General features: G+C 40.2%; 1 protein-coding gene across 1 annotated transcript; it reads right to left on the bottom strand.

Annotated features, from left to right (window-relative positions):
- Nucleotides 1-2,244: 2,244 nt before the first annotated feature.
- Nucleotides 2,245-2,733, bottom strand: LOC149751642 (uncharacterized). Its single transcript, XM_089926036.1, has one exon. It carries the CDS (start codon nucleotides 2,613-2,615, stop codon nucleotides 2,385-2,387), a length of 231 nt encoding a protein of 76 aa, XP_089782162.1. The 5' UTR covers nucleotides 2,616-2,733; the 3' UTR covers nucleotides 2,245-2,384.
- Between the last annotated feature and the right edge of the window lie 19,888 nt (nucleotides 2,734-22,621).

Raw genomic sequence — 22,621 nt, 5'->3', positions numbered from 1 at the left:
GCACGCGCCCGGTTTGAAACGTCAGCTGTGCAGCCATTTAATATGGGGAGCTTAAAACGCAAATCAGGGAATGTGTCGGCCACAAGTCTCTGTGGATTAATGGTCCGTGACGTGTTCCAATGGAATTTATTAGGGGTCGGGGAAGCCACGTGTGCGCTTGCGTCAGGCGCAGTGGACTATTGTGGATGACGTGGCAGGTTGTGAGCCACAGAAAGTCCGAGGGTGGAGAGTATCCGAGGATGCCTGTAGCTTCCTCTGCTCATGCTCGAATTATTGATGGAATTGAAACACTCGAAGGAGAGGCTGTGTACAGAGATTCTGATTTTATGAGCTGCAAAACTATTCAGACGTAGTTTTGTAGGGATTCCATGTAGCATTTACTTGATTTTATTTTTATTTTTATTTTTATTTTTTTGGATAAAAACAGCAATTCATATATTTCTAACATGAATACATCCTATCAAGTCAGAAGAAAATAAAAAGTACAATTGGAGCGGAAGCTCTACTGTGGACATCCATAAGAATTTTTCGGAATGTCGTGCAACATAGGAGGCGATCCAGTCTGCTGTTCTGCTCGTCTCTCGAAAAATATGTACTACATGGTGCTCACCCATCTTCACAATCAGCTTGCGTGTCTCACAAATAAGTGGATAACTATCTTCATATCTATCCGCACCCCATATCCACTCGAACCCATCGATGAGTCCCCCTAGATGTACACCTGCTCGGCACCGAGCATCCGCCTCGCATACGATATATTCTTCCATGCTGCTCGAATTACATGCAATAGAATTACTCTGTTTTGTATTTAATTTGGAGAATGAAAACACCGGCATCACTAGAGTCAACATACATAAAATCTAGTGATATATTAGAAAGATTAGTTCTTAATGTTAGGATCAACATATATACTATTGTTCCTTGATATTTTTTTCACTATTTGTTATAGGTTAGTGATGTTTGGTCTCTACCTAAACCTATCATGCATATGCAAAATACCTCCAGAAATGTTAATCCAGAATTTACTATAATAAAAAGTTGGTTATAAGAGCTGGTTTATTTAAATATTTTTCATATGTGTCCTAAATATTCATATAGTTATTTAGCTAGAAGCTTTGTCAATTTTGAAAAATATAATCCTTGCATACATGTTATAATTGCTGACAGCATTGAGATGGTGCAATTTCTGTTGCTCGCCACGTAAGTTAGTTACCAAGATGTTAGTATCTTCCCTATAGCATGGGAATGGCATAAGCATGACAACACTATAATAGCTGGCAATCAGTTTCTTCTACGTTTTTGCTATTCTAGCAGGGAAAGCCATTGTTCTATTTTTATCATATCATGCATTTGATGGTAGTTTTTTTTTTCGTACATAAATCATAGCAGTAGCTATTTGCTATTTGCTCTCACTACAAGAAAATTGGGCATTAGCGACGCTTTTTTTGGCCTTTAGCGACGCTTTTAAGCGTCGGTAAAAACCATCCCGACGCTTTCCTAAGCGTCGGTAAAGCGTCGCCTATGCTACAGTGGGGAAAATATTTTCCAACGCTTTCAAAAGCGTCGGAAATTAGCGACGCTTTAAAGCGTCGTTAAATGTGATTTTAACGACGCTTTATGTGTGCGCGAATAAGTAAATCCCCCTGAGGGGGACGAGGCCACAGGCCGAAGGCGTCGTTAGAATATTATTTTTTTTAAAAAAAAATTTCGTGATTTTAACGACGCTTTAAAGCGTCGTTAGAATATTATTTTTTTTAAAAAAAATTCGTGATTTTAACGACGCTTTAAAGCGTCGTTAGAATATTATTTTTTTTAAAAAAAAATTCGTGATTTTAAAAAGATGACAAACAATTGGATGCATTATCTTTCTACTAACAATTGGTTCTATATAGAAGCACGAAGTAATATAAGATACTCATAAACAAGCATCAGGATATCTGTTGTCTCAAATATACTGCCTTGGTGTCTTCAGCTTCATCATAGCATCCCACACAATGTTAGAGATGTGACATTTTCTTCTTTTTCTTTTGGTGGAAGAGCCAAAGCCTAGGCTTTCTAAGATCTGCCTACTGAACTGAAAATACCTGTTTGGAGAGTCATCTTCAACGTACTTTGAGAAAATCAAAAGGTAATGAAAGAGTCCTTCTGATGACTTTCTATGTAGAGAACAAGATTTAAATTATTCTGAACAAGCAAAAAAAAAGGATGTACAGAAATCATCCTCTACCAATAATTTAACTTGGCCATTTGATGGATACGGCAGCAGCAATGATATTTTCTGATACTGCAAATCAAGTTGTACATGCTGAAAGGGTGATCAATTGCAATTATCATAAAACTGATTTGGAGAGCCTGCATAGGAACTTTCTTCAAATTCTATTCAGTCATGGCTCTGAAGTTCCCTTTCTCGGCCTCGGGGGCATGGTTTTGGGATTGGTAAACCAGGTAGTATAGAGGAATTGCTTGTGAGATCCATCATGATTACAGATTAACCGCAGCTTCTGCCTCTCCCTCATCCATCTCAATAGTATCTTCATATGCCTTTTGCTAGTCAACCCTCTCAAACCAACACCCTGAAATAAGTTTACACAGACAACAGTTAAAGGTTGCATCATTGGCCAGGCAAATTTGGTATTATAAGAAAAATCATTTGAACTGTTAGAAAGAAAAAAAAATCACACATGATGGGAATCAACTTAACAGCACTGAAGTCAAAATTCTTTAACATCAACAGAACACCCCTTTCCTCTTGCTTCTTAAGTTCACCACATCACTGCTTCCACTCACTGCAAAAAATGGGAAGGATTTCCCGATACTCACTTCCTGAAAATGCAGTATTGATTTGAAAATGCACTCACTTAAAACTCTTTTCACCCACCTTATTTATCAAATTCTGACTCTACAAGTAGTGCCACCCTAATTACTAAGCTTGAGATATGAAGGCCACCATATGGGGACAATTAACACGTTTATTTTATTCAGAAAAAAACAAGAACAGAGGGGAAAAGATATACCAACCATCAAGAACATGATAAAGAAAAGAATGCGAGGTAATGGTTGCTTTCGTGCCCTAAAATATGTGCACTGCATCAATATACAACATATACGAAATGGTTCAAGAACAAAAAGAACTAAAAACAAACCCTAAGCAAAAACCAAGAACAGAAACACTGACAAGATTACAAATTTTCCATGTGCCAAAATACCACAAATACAAGGAAAAGTGAAAAAAAAAAGGAACCATAGAAGCATCAATTGGAAGATATACCTTTCCGGATGATAGACGGAACCATCTCCAGAGAAATCACTCCCGAACGAACGAAAACCACAATTCGGCACATGTAATTTCCCTCCGAAGGAGAGAGAGAAACCCTGAGATTAGAAGGAAACGAGCATCAGGTTTTCTTTCCATTGCAAACAGATCGAGAGAAAAATCAAGCGTGGCGACTAGGGGAAGGGAAATTAGAGCTGGAGTACTTACAACAAGAACAGATGGGGAAAGAGAGGCCAAGAGAGACCGTGTGCAGCTTTGATTCGATTCTAGAAAAAAGACGGCGATGAAGGAAGGGAGTGGAGGATGGGGCGGTGGAGCTCAGAACCCTCGTCTCGTCGCCGTCGTCGTTCAAGAACTCGGGGGCGATGCCGGAGAAGGCGCGGTTAAGGAGGACAGCGAGCAAGGAGAGGCCGCCCACGAAGATGGGCAAGCTCCGGACGAACCCATCGTTGTTGGAGACCCAGTCGCCTACCAAATCCCGCCGGGGTTTCGGGCCTCTGTAAGCCCCCTTCGCACCAAAGAAACCAAGTTATAGAAGAAGAGAGATGAGAGAGGAGAAGAGAGGAGGGTACGGCTGCGTACCTGAGGATAAGCCGAGGGAGTAGAGGGAATAGGCGGAGGGGAAGAGGAGGCTCTAAGGAGAGGCGAGGACGGGACTGGCCAGGAATGGCGACGGAGAGGAGGGCAAATGAGAGGAGAGGAGAGGGTTCGAAAGAGAAGAAGGCAGCCCACCTCCATCCGCGAAATCTTTGGGAGGTCGACTCTTGGAGCTCAAGAACCGGACTGTGGGCTATGGAGGGAGGGGGTCGATGGGGTTTTGTGGAGGGGAGGAGTGAAGTCCGACGACGCTTATAAGCGTCGTCGTATTTTTTTCCTACGCCGACGCTTAAAAGCGTCGGCGGAACGCTTTTTTACCAACGCTCTCCACAAGCGTCGGCAGTTACCGTTGCAAGAAAAAAAATTGCCGACGCTTTTTTGTAGCGTCGGCAATATAGAGTCGCCAAAACCCTTTATTGTTGTAGTGTCTGTGAAAAAATTATAGGTTCTTGAAGTGGTTTTCTATGCCGTTCTTCTTTACAGATTAGGAGGGAGACCATCATCATATCTCTATCTGGACTAGTACATGACTCAAATCTAAGATTTTTATTTGGAAAGCATTTTCATCCATATTTGAGTTTAAAACTTGAGGAAAAACATCATTCAAGACTCAAATCCCGTATTCCTTGCTTTAAAACGGAGAAGTATGACCACTGAACTAATGCTCATATCATTGCCAATCACAAAAAGGAAACATCATTTGCACTTCTCAGCTACAATTCATGGAGTTCCTAGTAGAAACATGGAGAATGTTCCTATTCATGGCATTTTAGGATTTATATTATTTCTTGTAACTTGCAAGGAGGTTAACAATCTGATATCTCAATGACAGCCTTGGATTCCTTAATTTACCTTTAATTTGCTAGAAAAGTCCATGCTAACCAACGAATGAAAACGACCTCCGTCTAATTTTACAACGAGAAATTCAATTACTTCTTTGGTTGCAAAGAAAATATTTTAGAGCATCAATCAAGAGTAGACAAGAGCCTAGTCATGCCAATCCTATAGTGCTGCTGATTGGGTTGCCTTTTTTGCGGCCACTACTCTGATGGATTCGTTTGGTTGGGCAGTAGGTCTGCGCCAGAGCCTTTTTGCAGCCTTTTATTTTTGGACTTTATTGGTCGTATCTACATCTGTAATATGTGAGCGGCTGTTAAAGAAAAAAAAATGATGCACCCTCGCATTACATCTCCAATGGTTGCAATTTAGGTCTAATGTGTTAATTTCTATCGAGGAAAACAATCTCCTTTAGCTAGGCGATGATGGAAAGATAACTTCGAATCCCCATAACATCACGGCCATCTATTTGATCAATTCAAAAACAAGTAACTTCCAAAACACCACGGTCCAAGGCTGCCAAGACACAGTAGTAATACAGCCATTCCAGTTTTATCTTTTTGAGGGCTCCAAACAGCGGATACGGCGAAATGAGCGGATATCGTGGCAGAGGGGGTGGGAGGGCGTCGCAATCCGGAAAGCCGTTGGGTCGCTATCGTGCCTGCTATCCCCTTTTTGTTGTTTTGGCTCGACGGGGAGCGGCCGAAGACATGCCGACGGCGAGGGAAAGGGGCAGACAGAGGAAGATCGCTGGGGAGCGAAGTCGAGCGAGATATTCCGCCCAATTCTCGATTCCCACCCGTGATCTCTGTCAGGTCCGGTCTTGTCCTCGGAATTCCCGCGGATAGGGATGGGAACGTCAAGAATGTCGCCGCCGTTTTGACGCCTGGTTTTCCGGGATGTGGGGCTGTCTCGGCCGCATCGTTTTCCCGTGGAGAATTTCTTTTTGGCTTCCCGGGAAGTGAATTGTCTCCAACCCCTCGAGATTCAAGAATAACCGCAGTTATAATATTGTAATAATAGCCTTTGCAACGAATTATTTATACTGTTCATCTAGTGCTATATTAACAAAGGTATTGGAAGGTCGCTTGGTGCTGCGGAAATAGATTTTAGTATATATAAAAAAAAAGATTATGAGCTCCTATGCCATGATCGAAGTGACTAAAGCATGTATGCATGATCGACTCGACCGTAAAAACGAATGGTGAACAGTGCTACTGATTGGGTTGTCTCTTTTATTGCTCATCACTCCGAAGGCTTCATCTGAGAGAACCATATATTCGTGTCTGATTCCTCATGTAATTTTTTTTTTTGATTTTGTTGGCTGCACTCACACTTGTCGTGGTAAATTGCCGTTGTACCAAAAAAAAAGTAGGCACTTCTCGCGGGCTCAAATTTAGTCCTTTGAAGTGCATATTTTTTTGCATAGAGAGAGCTATGCGTCATGTGATAGCCACCATGATTTTACGGTTGGAATGGAAGTGTGACTAAAACGTGTCTGCACGATCGACTCGACCATAAAAACGAAAGGTGAACGGTGCTGCTGACTAAATTATCTCTTTTATTGCTTATCACTCCGAAGACTTTATATGAGAGAACCATGTGTTTGTGTCTAATTTCTTGTACAATATTTTTTTTCTGATTTTATTGGTTGTATTCACACTCGTCGTGTGTAAATCGCCGTTGTACAAAAAAAAAACAAAAAACAAAAAACCAGACACTTCTCGTGGACTCAAATTCGGTCCTTTGGAGTGCATATTTTTGCATAGAGAAAGCTATGCATCGTGTGATAGCCACTAAGATTTTAAACTTGGAATGGATGCCATTAACCATATCAAAAATAAAGACGGCCTAATATATGGTTTTGGGTGCTAAACACCCAACATACGAAGAGGATCCTGATCTCGTAAACTAAAGCGATGGTCGTCGTCGGCATGAAGGTCGTCAAGACCGGTGGCACTGGAGAAGGGTGAAGTATCTGCCATTTCGATCTCGTCTGTGATGGGATGCTGAGGAGGTGGTGGCGAGGTTGGCCGGAGGCAGCGGGTGTAACCGAGGATGGAGTGATGTTTGATATGTCGTCTGCTACCAGCAAGCGGTAAGTGTTGCTCTGAAATTCTAACATTTCGGAATTAACGAGGCCCTGTGATGCAGTCGTTCTTGCGGTGCCCATTCTTTATTCACAACTCAAACTCTCTATGGCTGAACTCGGAACTCTACTTCCACATTTTCTCCCTTTACGCGCTTGTCTCTGTATCCATTCCTCAAAGTTATGAATAGAAATTTTTTTTTTTTGTTTCTTTATTTTCCAATGAAAAAGAAATAAATCAAAACTTTTGGCTAATTAGTGGGGCCTCTTTCAGTGGGCATGGGTTGATTGGACTGATTGGGCCACTCAATGCCGTACGGCAAGCGGCAGCGGTTGCCGAGGGGCGAGGGGTGGTCGTATTCACCCTCCGTTGGCTCTTCCTTGTCCCAACACGGCGATTTCCTTAATTATTTTTTCTCGTTTCTTCTCAGAAAGTAGAGAGCGGGGGGAGGGGGAAGGAGAAAGGCCGCGTGACGTTTCGTTTCCGTTTCTTCTCCACGACAAAATGAGTAGGGCCCACTGGTCCCACGACTCCCGCCGGAGGCTGTGACGTCGTCGCAACGGAAATAGATTTAAAGTGGTGGGGGTACTTTCGGAATATAAGAAAGGAGTGGGCCCCACAACACCTTCTGCTGCTGCAGCGGCGAATCGAGCACTACTGATAAAAAGCAGTGCGCCGCCTTTATTCCTCGGCGAGGAACTCGCGATCCCTTTTTGTCCGCCAACGCATGTGAGGTGCACGTGATGGACCCTAAGTTGATGGAAAAAAAAAGCAGGCTGTTATTACTTCTCCTCCTTATTATTATTATTATTATTATTATTATTATTATTATTATTATTATTATTATTATTATTATTATTATGATCATCATTATTATTATCATTATTATTATCATTATCAGCATTATTACTATTATTAATATTCTTATTTGGCAGCCTTTAATTTTTTTTGTATTTTCATGTATTTTTGATAATATATTTGGTTTGTAGTTATGTGAAAGATTTTGCCATGTATCAACACTTTTTGTGATATTATTACAAACACAGATATATTATTATTATTTTTGTTAGTCTCTTGAGATGGCCATGATATACCATGAATGGATAATGTACCGCAATTCATACGTCATAGATTAATTATACTTAAATACTTTGGTTATTGTAGTGCATTAGTGTAGTAACTAGTAAGATCTGTTTGGAGAATTCATGATATGAGTTCCATGCGGCGCATGCAAATAAAGACAAATTTAATACAAGCTGTATTATATAACTAGAGATTAAAAAAAAAGAGAGAGACTTGCCAAGTTACTTCAGTGGAATTGTATCCATTTCACGGTTGATATAAACCATGCTTCATCTTATAGTATGTATATATACGATTATTAGAGCTCAAATTAAATCAGCAGGATACAAATCAAGTAACTATAAATGTTAGCAATATATGATGAATTATGTGAACATATGAAACAATCATATACGTGTTCTGATACTGACGCAAGGCCAGCACACAAGAAAGGATTTTTTTCAATCACCATCCTATGGTTTGCTGATTGCAGAAGGAATGCAGGGATATTTTCCCTCAATTCATCTGGTAGAATTATTGCAGCATCCTATTCCGGGATGAGATCGGAATCTCCAAAGCTAGTTGAATCAACAGAGAAAATCTGTTGCTCCGGCTATTTTGTCCTTGCATACCCCGTGGGCATATACACTCTCTTCAAAGATATTACCCCATTTACGACGGTGGGCAAAAAATGTCACTATGACATTGATTTACTCTTGGGTTCCATAGCTCATACCTGGAATAGGGAACTCAAGACCAATGAGGTGGACAGGAATTGAGTTACCTTCCAACACCACAAATAAAAGATAACTCTTCCATCCACAAAGGGCACAACAATATGAAATTTGGTTTGGGGCTCTATCAAAAGGTGCTTGATGGGAAAAATATGGGGTACCTCGACTTCAGATCAGATCTCCCTTTTATCTCGAATGTAAGCCAAAAAGAATTACTTCGGCCACAACCGAGCAGCCGACCATCCAACATGAACGCCTTGCCCCAGCCAAAAAGCTAATCGACTGAAGAGTCATCAGTCGAGCATGACAATTGGCACGAGTCGACAAAGGCTAATTGTCTCAACAACCGAAGTCCTGTCAATTGGCAGTCACAACGACATCACATCCTACACCCCACTAGCGCACTCTGTCGCCTACATGGACTAGCACCCACACCGCAGTCATACCACCAGTCATTGTCTGGCCATCATTGTATGCTACGTCGGCCCAGGTAATGACAAACTGGTTTTCTATTTAAGAAAAAGCAATTCGGGGGATCTCAAGTACGCAATATACGTGCAACTCTACTCACGGAGCGATCCTTTGCTGAAGTTCTCTCCCTTCTATACTGTTGCCGTGTTGTTTTGACTTAGGCATTGAACGGTCTCCCGCCAGAAACATTCTGGCAATCAGACTTCTTGCAGACCACTTAGCAAAGGAGACCAGCACTCAACACCTCAACAGCCTGCTCAGCTCGTCTCTAGCTAACCTCAGGGTCGTCGGAGCTGTATTCTCACCTCAATCCAAATTCCGCGGCAATAGATTGGTGCTAGAGGAAGGGCATATCTCTCAACTATATCAATATCAACTGAAGGGAGAAACAACCAGCATGAAGTCGTGAGGAACTCGTGGCACATCACATGCTTCTCAATGCTGCGCTTCGACCTCCCAAAGGTTGCTACAAAGCTCCGAACTTGCTCTATTGGAGCAGCTTACGACACCTATAGACAATGAGCAGCTCAACCTGCTCACTCAACAGGTGCAGGCAATGACATGGCCAGTCCAACCAGAATCCAACCAGCACAGCTCCCATTCTCAGTCATCGACACACCACGTGCCTTAGGACAACCACCGCTCTCAAGATCGGAATCTCGAGCGGTCTAGCCAGAGTTAGCATGCTCGACAGAGCAACCTCGCCAGGAATGGGAGATGACGCACTCCAAGCCTCCATCTCGATGGGAACTTTGGCCGAAGCCTCCCACCTATTCATCCCATGGAGGCCCCACCTCAGCGGGGTGTCGATCTTGATAGGAGGATTGAGAAAATAGACCGCCAAATTTAGGCCCTCAAATGGCAGGCTCTGAGGATGAGCAATGACCTCAACTTTTTCTTGGAGCTCCTTTTTCCGCCAAATCATGAAGGAACCAATCCTACATTGGTTCAGGATGCCTTTAATGGAGCCGTACGACAGCACCTCGGATCTCTTGGACCACCTTGAGAGCTTCAAAGCTCTCATAATGCTGCACGGAGCCACTGATGCCGTGCTTTGCAAGGCGTTCCTTGCGACCCTTCACAAGGTGGCTCGGTTCTGGTTCTCCAGGCTTCGGCCCGAGTTTATTCATTTTTTCAAGCAGCTCACTCGCCTCTTCGTGGTACATTGTCTCCAATAAAAGATGCCGCCGCAACTCGGACATGTTGCTCGACATCAAGTAGAGGAAGAGAAAATCTCTCAAAGAATATGTTAGCAGCCGCTTCAACACATCGATACTGAATTAGTCGGTCGCAATGTTTGCAATAAAGAGTGGCTTGCGGCTATTAAGCTTCCTCTTCTTCCTAAAAAAGTGCTTCCCCATCGATTTCGCTGAAATATTGGCATGAGCCAACAATTATATCAACACGTTCCTCCTCTCATGAATTTGGGAGGGATCGAACTTAATGGCAGCGGGAACTACAAAACTAAGGACGAAGTTAGAAAGGAATACGATAAGGTGATAGAGGAAAAGCTCAAGAGGAGCTTACCTAGGAGTTCAACTAGACTTAGACCGATGTTAATAAGTGTCTCCTCGGACAGTAGCTCCTGCAAGGCGGGGGAGTCTTGGATCGAGACTCCAGAAGCTTGTCCAAGGACCTTTGATCATCACCAGACAACTTCGGAGGCCGACACAGTCAGTCTGGGGTACTCTCCATGCGGTCTCGAACCCTCACGGCTGCTCGGAGCAGACAAAAAAAAAAAATCTTCTTTTCTAAGAAAAAAATACCACCAGCTGCTGTCTTGGAGATGCTTTTGCAAAGTGAAGCACCCTTGGAAGAGAAGTAGAGGCTCAGATACCATAGAGAAGATAAAGAGACAAAAAAACGATAAGGACCCACCAGGAGTTCAGCACTACTTGAGTTGGGATAAAGCTATATGTCCTCATCAGCTGAACGAAGAAAGGATGGAGAGGCAGCCTCATTGTGCCCTCAGAGTTTCCTCATATAGGCTGAGCAAAGAAATAGAAGGTTCGGTAACCTGAAACTGGGACCGATGAGCTCGGAGACGAGCTCGAGAGAGATAAAGTTCTGGGCTCGAACGAGGTCCATCTCCTCTTGTGTGAGGACAAATACCTCATCGTCCGAGCCCGATTGGGCTCCAGACTTAGCCAAAGGTGACGACCGCCAAGCCCAGAAAGAATGATCCAATGACCGACTCCCCTTTAGGGTACTAACCTCACGGTCGCTCATAATGAGGAAGATGAAAATGAAGGAAAAAGAGACAAGATAGCGAGGGAGAAGACGAGAAAAGAGCCGAGTAGCCAAGGAGCGAAAGCCTACAAAAAATAGAAAGACACGACGAATGCTGAAGTCGGAGATGGAGGATGCCGAAGCCCAAAACAAAAGATTTTGTCGAAGCACTACCTGGGCGCTTGAACGATTCAAGCACTCGGATAGAGAAGGGAGATGGAGCGAGAAGTGGAGTCTGAAGGATGAAGACACCCTTATATATGTGTGCAGATGATCCTAATTAATATATCGATTCGTCTACTCAGGCATCAACAGAGGGTATGGCATGGGTGATTTGTTGAATCGCCACATTAATGATGCCTCGGAGTCGCTCAGTAATAATGATGTCTCAGGATAGCCCAGACCTAATAACGCTTCATAAAGACCAAACGGTGCACTCAATGCCTCTGCTAGAGGCTTCGCTCTCGATCAAGGTAACCATTTGACTTCTATCGCCAGAACTAGAGTGCAGGTTGGCCTCGAAAGTGAGGAAAAAGTGATGAGAAAAATATTAAGTACCTCGACCTCAAACTAGATCTCCCCCTTTACCTCAGATGTAAGCCACAACCAAGCAGCCAACCATCCAATGTGAACTCCTCGGCCCCAGCTGAAGAGCCAATCGTTCGATGAGTCATCGGCTTGGCAAGACAATTGGCATGAGTTGACAAAGGCTGATAGTTCCAACAACCGACAACCCTGATAGTCCGCAGTCATGGCGGCATCACATCCTGCGCCCCACTAGCGCACTCTACCACTCATGTGGACTGGCACCCACGCTGCGGTCGTACCATCGGTCATTGTCTGGCTATTATTGTACGTCACGTCGACCCAAATAGCGATAATTAAATTGGCTTCCCTATATAAGGGGAGTAATTCGGGGGGACTTCGGGTATGTAATATACATGCAATCCTATTCACAAAGCGACAATCTGCTGAAACTCTTTCTCCTTTCTATATTGTTGTTCCATTGTTCTAACGTAGACATCGGAGGGTTTCCGTTGGAAACTCTTCGATAAGCGGACTTTTTGCAGGCCACCAATCAGAGGAGACTAGCATCCGGTACCTCAACTAGCCTGTGTAGCTTGTCTTCAGTTGATCTCAAAGTCGTCCGAACTATATTTCTATTCCGGTCTAAATTTTGAGGCAAAAGTGCCTAAAGGCCGGTAGAGCGCCTTTTATCCTCAAACCACCAATCACACTATATATCCCACCCATCTTTTAACTGCCTTATCAGCATGATGCATTTGAGCTATGATCTAATAATCAGTAACAGTACTTTAAAAATCTGGCCTCATATGTTGGCAATAAATTTGAAGCAGAAATAAAACTAAACTATTCTACTTCAATAAATAATAGGCAGTAATAGGCTAAAATAAAAAATTAAAAGTAAAAGTAAGAAAAATGGAACCCGAGATGCTGAGGCGTGGTATGTTGGTCACTTTCCTTGAAGTAGATTTCGCCGCCTTACAGTGCACTAGGCTTGGATGACGTTCTACTCCTGAGATACAACAGCCTCTCGTTCCTTCTGCCTCGATGATTTGCACGGATCAAAGAAGGCTTTGAACCCAGAATCAATATGCTTCAAGCCCGTTAAACAATTTTGAAAGAAATATTTTAACTGGTGGGAATAGAGAGTATTTTAACTGGTGGGAATAGAGAGTAGAGAGTGAAAAAGAATTGTTCTTTTCTAATCTGTAGAGGCCTTCTATTTATAGACTTCTACAGACGTATGGCTACAGGGCGCGTCCTTTTCCGTGAGGCGCGAAACCTTCGCGTGGACGGGCGCGACGTCCTCGTGGGCGCGATCCTTCGCGTGGAAGCGCGTTGCTGCGCCTCCCTTTTTGCACGGTCGTAAAAGCACTTTGCACGGTCGTAAAAGCAGCAAGAGGGATACTAAAAAACCGGTGGGAAGAAGGACTCAGGACTCGAACTCACAATCTTGTGAGAACAAACCCCATACACAAACCAACCATACCACCAAAGGATTGTAATAATATAAAACATTTAATCATTAATAAATACAACAATCCCCCACCTGATTAAAATGTTTTCAAGATTTTATAAAAATAGTCATACCGGGCTTTTATGTCACGACTTCAATAAAGGTAGCTTGCGGCTTTGAACCTTTACCTAGTGAAAGTATACTTCATCTGAAAGGAATAGTGGTAGCTAAAAAACTTTGAACCAAATTCTTTAGTTCAAATTTCCATATACTTCACTCATGACAAATGCAAATACTGGGTTCATCATAGGTGGTGCTTTTTGGCCTCATGCACCAATATCTCAGTTTCATGAGCGCTCTAGGGGTTAAACCCTTATCCCCATAGACTGCGGCCACACAGTCACACTCACATAGGTGAATCCTCCAAGGGTGCTCGCAGCACAGCACCTTGTCATAGACTCGGACTCATTCAGAGTTTTAAACTCTTCCGTATACCTCTGCTGTATTTAGCACTCACATCATAGGGAGAGACCAAATGACATAAAGTCATTTTAATAATAGTGCTAACTAATCATTAAACAACTTGTTTTTTCCGTTGAACCTTTCGTCTTGAGATCTCCAGTCAGAATAGGTTGGGTTGCCATTGTCAATGATTCTTTATGGGTTTCAGTCCCATCCCCCTTGATGTTTCTATGACTTTGCTTCTAGCTAGTCCTTTAGTCAAAGGATCTGCTAGGTTACCTTCAGATCTAACAAATTCCAAAGTCACGATACCATTTTTAATTAGGTATCTAATTATCTTATGTCTCACACTAATGTGTCTTCTGTTTCTTTTGTTATATTCAGTATTTCTACAAGTATTAATTGCAGCTTCATTGTCACATAACAAAGAGATAGCAGGCATAGGCTTTTCCATAATAGAAATTTCTGACATAAGATTCTTAAACCATTCTGCTTCTTGAGATGCAGAATCTAAGGCTACAATCTCAGCCTCCATAGTGGATCTGGTGATCACAGTTTGTTTGGATGATCTCCAAGCAACAGCTGCACCACCCAACATGAATATGTATCCACTAGTTCCTTTTCGGTTCATTGAATCAGTGATCCAACTAGCATCACTGTATCCTTCAAGTACAGTGGAAAATCTTGAGTAATGTAAACCATAAGACATGGTACCTCTCAAGTATCTAAGTACTCTGTCCAGTGCTTCCCAGTGACTAAGACTAGGGCAACTATTAAACCTACTGAGCTTTCCTATAGCATAGGAAATGTCAGGTCTACTTGTATTTGCAATATACATCAGTGTCCCAATAATCTGAGCATATTTTTCTTGGGCTACTGGATCACCTTTGTTGCACTTCAAGTTCAAACCATGCTCATAAGGTGTACTCACTGGTTTACAGTTGTACTTATCAAATTTCTTCAAAATTTTCTCAATATATTGTGATTGATCAAAGATTATACCATTAGGTATTCTGGTAATTCTGTTACCAAGAATTACCTCTGCCTGACCTAAATCTTTCATATCAAAATTATTAGATAAAAAATTCTTGATATCAGTTACAATATTTATATCAGTACCAAAAATTAAGATATCATCAACATATAAACATAAGATAACACATGAATCATTTTCTAACTTAGAATATAAGCATTTATCAGATTCATTTACTTTAAAGCCATAAGAAACAATTATTTCATCAAATTTTCTATGCCATTGCTTAGGAGCTTGTTTTAAACCATAAAGGGATTTGACTAACCTACAAACTTTTCTTTCCTGTCCCTGAGCCACATATCCCTCTGGCTGTTCCATATAAATCTCTTCCTCTAAATTACCATTGAGGAAGGCAGTCTTGACATCCATCTGATGGATAATCAAATTATGGATTGAAGCCAGTGCAATTAAAGTACGGATAGTAGTTATCCTAGTCACAGGAGAATACGTATCAAAGTAGTCAATACCCTCTTTCTGAGAAAAGCCCTTAGCAACTAATCTTGCTTTATATTTTTCAATTGAACCATCAGGTCTTAATTTCCTTTTAAAGATCCATTTACAACCTAAAGCCTTACTACCAGGTGGTAAATCAGTTAGAAACCATGTTTCATTAGTCATAAGTGAATTCATTTCGCTATTAATAGCTTCCTTCCAAAACATAGAATCTAATGAGTTCATGGCATCTTTATATGTTTTAGGATCATCTTCAACCATAAAGGTATAAAAATCAGATCCAAAATCTTTCTTTTTCCTAATTCTTTTGCTTCTACCAAGTTCATTAACATCAATAAGTTCATTTTCATTTTCATTAGAAGGTGAACTACAAGATGCATTATTAGATCTATCTATTATATGCTTTTCTATTTTATTCTTAAAAGGAAAAACATCTTCAAAGAAAGAAGCATCTTTAGATTCAATTATAGTATTCTTGTCTATGCCATTAATATCAGAACTAATGACTAAGAATCTATAAGTAGCACTATTAAGAGAATAACCAAGAAATATAGCATCAAAAGTATTAGGTCCTAATTTTCTTTTCTTAATTAAAGGAATATTAACCTTAGCCAAACAACCCCAAACTTTTAGGAAGCTTAGGTTAGGTTTTCTTTCTTTCCAAAGTTCATAAGGAGATTCATTAGAACCTTTAAATGGAACTCTATTAAGCAAGAAACATGCAGTAAGCACTGCTTCCCCCCACCAAACCTCAGGTAAACCTGAGTTGGCAAGCAAAGATCTTACCATATCTTGCAAAGTCCTATTTTTCCTTTCAGCCACTCCATTAGACTGAGGTGAATAGGGAGGTGTTACTTCATGTAGAATTCCATTAATTCTACAGAATTCATTCAAGTCATTAGAGGTGTATTCTCCTCCTCTATCTGACCTGAGAATCTTTATTCTCTTGTCAAGTTGATTTTCTACTAAAGATTTATAAGACTTAAATATCTCAATTACTTCATCTTTAGTTTTCATCAAATAAACTTGACAATACTTAGAATAATCATCTATGAAGGTTATGAAATACCTTCTTCCCCCTTTAGTCAAAGTTCCATTTAGTTCACATACATCCGAATGAATTAATTCTAATAAGGTGAAATTTCTATTTACCATTTTAAATGGTTTTCTAGGTTGCTTAGACTGAACACAAATTAGACACTTTTCTTTTTCATCTAATGAAACATTAGGCAATAAACCAGAACTAATCATTCTTTTAATAGTATTATTATTCACATGTCCTAATCTAGCATGCCAAAGAAATGAAGAACATACTGAAAGAATAACTTTATTATTACTATAAGAAGGAATATCCAAAGGTACATCATTCATTTTATTAATTACATATAAGCCATCACACTCATAGCCTTTGCCTACAAATGTTCCATTCTTTGTTATAATCACTTTCTTAGATTGAAATAACAAAGAATAGCTACTCCTTATCAGAAGAGATCCACTGATCAGATTCCTCCTTCCTTCGGGTACATGGTACACATTAAATAGAGGAAGTACATTTCCAGATGTAAGCCTTAGAAGTACTTTCCCAGTTCCAAGTACTCGTGCCGAGGTAGAATTTCCCAAAGTCACTGTTAGGCCGCTCCGGACCTGATAAACAGTAAAAAGGGTACGATCAGTACACATATGAACATTCGCACCTGTATCCACTAACCAATCGGTAGAATGAATTGCCAAATTTAACTCTGGACTTAAAGTTACATACCGATCATCAGTACTAGAAGGACCAGTACTGGATAACACCATGTTGGTTTGTGGATTGGCAGGTTGAGGAGGTGCATGTTCATAGTTCTGATACTTCTTCTTCTTCATCCGGCATACTCGTGCCATATGACCGGATTTTCCACAATTGTAGCAAATCGGCCTCCGATCATTCTTATTGATCTGGTGTTTTGGCTTCATGGATTTTCCTTTGTTCTTAGGTCCACCCTTTTCAAATTTGAAGTTTTTGAACCTATAAGTTTTATTCTGGCCTTCCACAAAATTCACCTTAGTTAGAAACTCAGGGTTCATAATTTGCTCATTGTCTTTCTCAAGATGTTGCTCTTGGATCCTAATGGCAGATAGTAGGGTTTTCATGCTCATTTCTTCGGTCTTATGTTTTAGAGACAACCCAAATTCTTTCCAAGAAGGTGGAAGCTTGTCAATGGTACAAGCAACTTGAAGGCTCTCAGTTATACCCATTCCTCTTAAGCCTAATTCATGATAAATCACTGTTAGCTCATGGGCTTGGTCAACTATGGGCTTTGTGTCTACCATCTTATAAGACAAAAATTGACTAGCAGTATATTTGTCCATTCCGGCATCTTGGATACCATATTTTTTATTAAGATCATCCCAAATCTCCTTAGAGGTTTTCAAAGTGCAATAGACATCAAAGAGGGGATCAGAAAGATAGGACAAAATCCTACCCCTACACAGGTAGTCTTTCTTCCTAAATTCCTCTAAATTACAAGTCCTCGCCGGTTCATTCTCATCCTCATTTGGAGGAGAGTCAAAAATTATGGAAAATAATCCAAGCGTGGTTAAGAAGATTTCCATTTTCTCTCTCCAACGCTTAAAATTAGTTCCATTAAACTTTTCAGGAGGAACCGGGTCACTTGCATTGGCCATTGGGGTAACTCTAATTACTAGCCTATTATACGTAGAAATCTACTTCAAGATTGTTGGCAATAAATTTGAAGCAGAAATAAAACTAAACTATTCTACTTCAATAAATAATAGGCAGTAATAGGCTAAAATAAAAAATTAAAAATAAAAGTAAGAAAAATGGAATCCGAGATGCTGAGGCGTGGTATGTTGGTCACTTTCCTTGAAGTAGATTTCGCCGCCTTACAGTGCACTAGGCTTGGATGGCGTTCTACTCCTGAGATACAACAGCCTCTCGTTCCTTCTGCCTCGATGATTTGCACGGATCAAAGAAGGCTTTGAACCCAGAATCAATATGCTTCAAGCCCGTTAAACAATTTTGAAAGAAATATTTTAACTGGTGGGAATAGAGAGTATTTTAACTGGTGGGAATAGAGAGTAGAGAGTGAAAAAGAATTGTTCTTTTCTAATCTGTAGAGGCCTTCTATTTATAGACTTCTACAGACGTATGGCTACAGGGCGCGTCCTTTTCCGTGAGGCGCGAAACCTTCGCGTGGACGGGCGCGACGTCCTCGTGGGCGCGATCCTTCGCGTGGAAGCGCGTTGCTGCGCCTCCCTTTTTTGCACGGTCGTAAAAGCACTTGCTTTTACGTTCGTGCAAGGCGCGTTGGGAAGAAAGACTCAGGACTCGAACTCACAATCTTGTGAGAACAAACCCCATACACAAACCAACCATACCACCAAAGGATTGTAATAATATAAAACATTTAATCATTAATAAATACAACATCATAGTGGGAACAGAATGTACGCCATAAGGTACCTAAGGTGCTACAAAAAAGGGGACGTGCTCCTCCGATGTAGTCTTAGACGACGCAGGAGTGTCCTCTAATAGTTCAATTAATAATATTTCAAAAAAATATATTTTTTAAAATTTAGAGCATAAAAACAGTAATGACGAATGAAAGCACTTGTGCCACAAGTAATTGAAGCGAAGCCCACCTACAGGTTCATTTGATACATACCCTTGTGTTCGTTTTTCTTTTTATCAAAAAAAAAAAATCAAAAAAACACGCACACAAACACAAGTGCCCATCATGGATGGTGAGTGTGCATTTATGAATCCTGTTAACAAACAACCCCGGGGCCAACCGGGCCTGTGAGGTACTACCAAACATTCTCCCAGAGGGTTCACATCCGCATGCATGTCTTCCCCGCTCTTGGACCATTTATGATGTTCTCATGTTTTTTTTTTGGGGGGGGGGTACATATGATGTACAGATTGCCGACATGCTCATTAACTCCCTCCATGGAGCCGCGAAGAGGTGTACATTTTATCCCTTTTCTAAACGAATGAAAGGTCAATAAATACAGTTGCAAGTTAATATAGAATATCCCCTCTTTGACCCTCTTAAAGGAGACCCAATTTTTTTGTTACATTAAAACACAAGATTGTTGTTCTAGTTAAGGTGAAACGTAGGTGCTCCACCAACATTTTGGTGGTAGAATGGCTTTATTCCCTGCGAACAGCACAGAGGTCAGAAGAGGCATTGGGCAAGTGCATTGGTCCACATTTGATGTGATAATTTAAAGATGCTGGAAAAGAAAAAAAAAATGGGAGAGAACGAGGGACAAAAGATGTACTCGTCCTTAGAAAAAAAAAAAAGAAGAAAAATAATAATGTTTGTTATTGGTTTTTGGAGGGGGGCATCATAACTAGGTGATGATTAGTAGTACTGCGGTGGATTGTATATTTGTATTAATACTTTTACAGCTTTTGCATTGACTCCATGGGGAATGTGAAAGCTGAGGGAGGGTTTTGGCTCGAGTCTCATGATGGCCTGGGGTTGTGCGCATCCCTGGGAGATCACCTCAGGTTTACGGGCCCGAGACAGGAACCACTTGTGGCCCACGGGTAAAGCTTGGAAGGTAGAGTTTTACCTTTCCTTATGTACGGAAAAAACAGAAAGCGGGTGGAAACAAAAATGCAACTATTTATTGTTTCAGCATCAAAATTTAAAATTTAAAAATTTTAGAGCTATGAATTTTTGATATATGATTTGATATAGAGCTTCGATGAAGATAAACATATGGGAAAATCTTAAACAAAAAGTTTATGCTGCTGATATAAACTTTTTGTTTTTTGATTAAATAAAATATGAAGTTTATGTTGCTGATATTATCTTCATAATGTTATCTATCTATTTATTTATATTTTATTATAAATTATACGGGGCAAGAAAAATTTAATCTAGATGGTTTAAAAAAACCTTAAACTAAGTGATTTCCTGAAATGAGGAACGCGTTGGGGATTTAATCAATTGAATGTGTAGGTGGAGGGATTCAAACACCAACATTGTGTGAAAATGTAAGTAAAAAAGGGGATAAAATTCATATTCTAAAACTTTTTCTTTAAAAATAGTTATTTTGCTATTAAAAATATTATTTGGGTGCTTGGTTACTGCCTTGCTGCCTTTTTTCCCCCCAACCACGGTTGCCGATTTGTCTCCAGGAAGAAGTGATGCAACTATTAATAAACGTGAAAGTTAGGAACACATACTATTAAAAATACTTGGGCGCTCATATTAAATTTTTCATTTGTCTGTATTTGAGATGACTTGGTCAGAGAAGAAGCCAGGTTTTATTTTCGAAGATAAAGAGTATCGGAGTAATTTGTGGGGGAAAAAATTCAGACGGAAGTGCTTCTAATTGGAAATAACGTTTCTATCATTGGTTCGAGACATGATATGAATGATAGCATGACAACCAAGGAAATACTGTGCCTGTTTGATACTTGCTATTTCCCTCTTTTATTTCATTCATTATTTGAGATACTGGAGGAAGACTGGTTTTGAAGATGATCAATTGTTAGGTTTGTTGCTCCTCTTTGCATATTTTTTTCTGAAAATGGTTAGACATTGGGATTTAATGCCCATGTGTATTACATACTTTGAAGCACAATGGATGAGAAAGTGAAGGGGGCTGAACAAATTGATTTAATGGGGTTGTTCATTTATTGTGAGTTTCATGGAGGAATTACTGTACATAAACCTCCATCTAAGCTTGATGTAGGTAAAGAAAGAGCTAAAATATTAAAAAAAAAAAAAGCTCCCTCTCTCTCTTTTGTTTACTAAAGCTTTAAAGCCGTCAATTTGTGTGTAACACTCTACTGTCGCAAGTAAATAGTTCGATTCGTGATGGAGTTCCATTTCAAAGATTACCCGTGCATTAATCCCAATTTTTGGAGTTTATTAGCCGTTCCAAAAGTATGAAAAGCAATTTGAAGATCCTACGTAGCTGGTTTCGTATGAGTGAGATATATGTGAAACCAATAAATTTGTGCTTAATTTTTTAATTTTTTTTTTCTATAAAAATTTCTAAAAGCAATTTGAAGATCCTAAGTAGCTATCAAAATTTCTAAACATTGTCACCATGCATATTTTCAGTCTAGCTGATTTTTTCTTTGGCCTCGAGAAGCGGAAATAATAAAAATGTTATTCAACGGGCCTATAGTTATTCAACCTGAAATTTTAAAAATTTATTAGGGGACATCACATCCCCTGCAATGAGGCAGTCAAATGTGCTAACTATTTTCATGAGAGCTCATGTTCACCACAAAATGTGGTTTGAATTTTGGCATGGCTCAAAGTATAAGTGAGTTGAGCTAGAATCAAGCATGACTCATTTATTAACAAAGTTTGTATTAAAAAAACATTTTTTTCAGCCACAAAATTGGCAAATAATTGTAGAAATCAGCTCAAAGTGTATATATTAAACAGAAAATATCCTTCAAAGGATCCCTAAATAGTGATAGCAGTCGGCTCTAGTTGGCTTGAAATAGTGGGCGGGGTACGTTACGATCGGGTCAAATATGTGGGAACCAAATCGACTTTTTTATTAAATGGATCAAAAATTTAAACTCAAGCCTGATCTATTTTTTCTTAAATATGTAACCTAACCAATCCCCTAACCCCATTTAGTAAATTGGTCGAAGCAAGTTAAATAGGTTAAATGTGCAATAAACGATTAAATTAGTCTTGAATGGGTTAAATGGATCTTAAATGAGTCGGGCCATGATATGATCTAGCTATTCAAAAGGTTAAACAAAGTCCATTCTCTAAATCTAAACCTATCCTATTTAATAAATGATGTAAGTTGGCAAAAGAACAAAAAAAATGGAAAAAAAGGAACCTTGAGGCTATTTATCCTTTCTAGGACACCATGGTAGGTTTGGCATTTTGACCCCAACGTAGTAGTTTAGACTCTTTCTAGGTATGCTGATGGAAAAACATCGGAGCATTTGAAGGAAAGCTTTGGGAACCCTTCTCCGACAAGATCACTTAAACAAGCTCCTCATGAATAGCTACAAATCTAGCATGAGACTGAATGAGTTGGGTTAAGCTCAGGACAATTACAAAAGAAGGTCGTAGCTTGAGCTATGTTTTTAACCCTCAGCCTGTTTCACCCTGAATTACCGACTGAACCGAACTGTGAAGCGGAAAAAATGATAGCTCTAATATATATAACCTTATATTTTCGTTTTGATACCTACAAATGCCAAGGCTAGTGTCACATAAATCTATTTGAAGCCCGAGCTTATGCTTGGCCATAGAAAAGTTTATATCTAACTGGACATGAGGTGTGCTTGAATCACTTAATCCAAGTTACTCGTAATATCATCTTTCAAATGTTAAAAATTAAATGAGCTGACTCGAGCACAACTCAATTACAAAATGAGCCAAGTTTGAGCTAAGG

This window comes from Phoenix dactylifera, chromosome 11 (genome assembly GCF_051530095.1).
Source record: "Phoenix dactylifera cultivar Ajwa chromosome 11, Ajwa_hap1_PhDact_Kaust_v1.1, whole genome shotgun sequence".
NCBI lineage: Eukaryota > Viridiplantae > Streptophyta > Magnoliopsida > Arecales > Arecaceae > Phoenix > Phoenix dactylifera.
The sequence above is the reverse complement of the archived record's forward strand: the minus strand, read 5'-3'. Positions and strand labels throughout refer to the sequence as shown.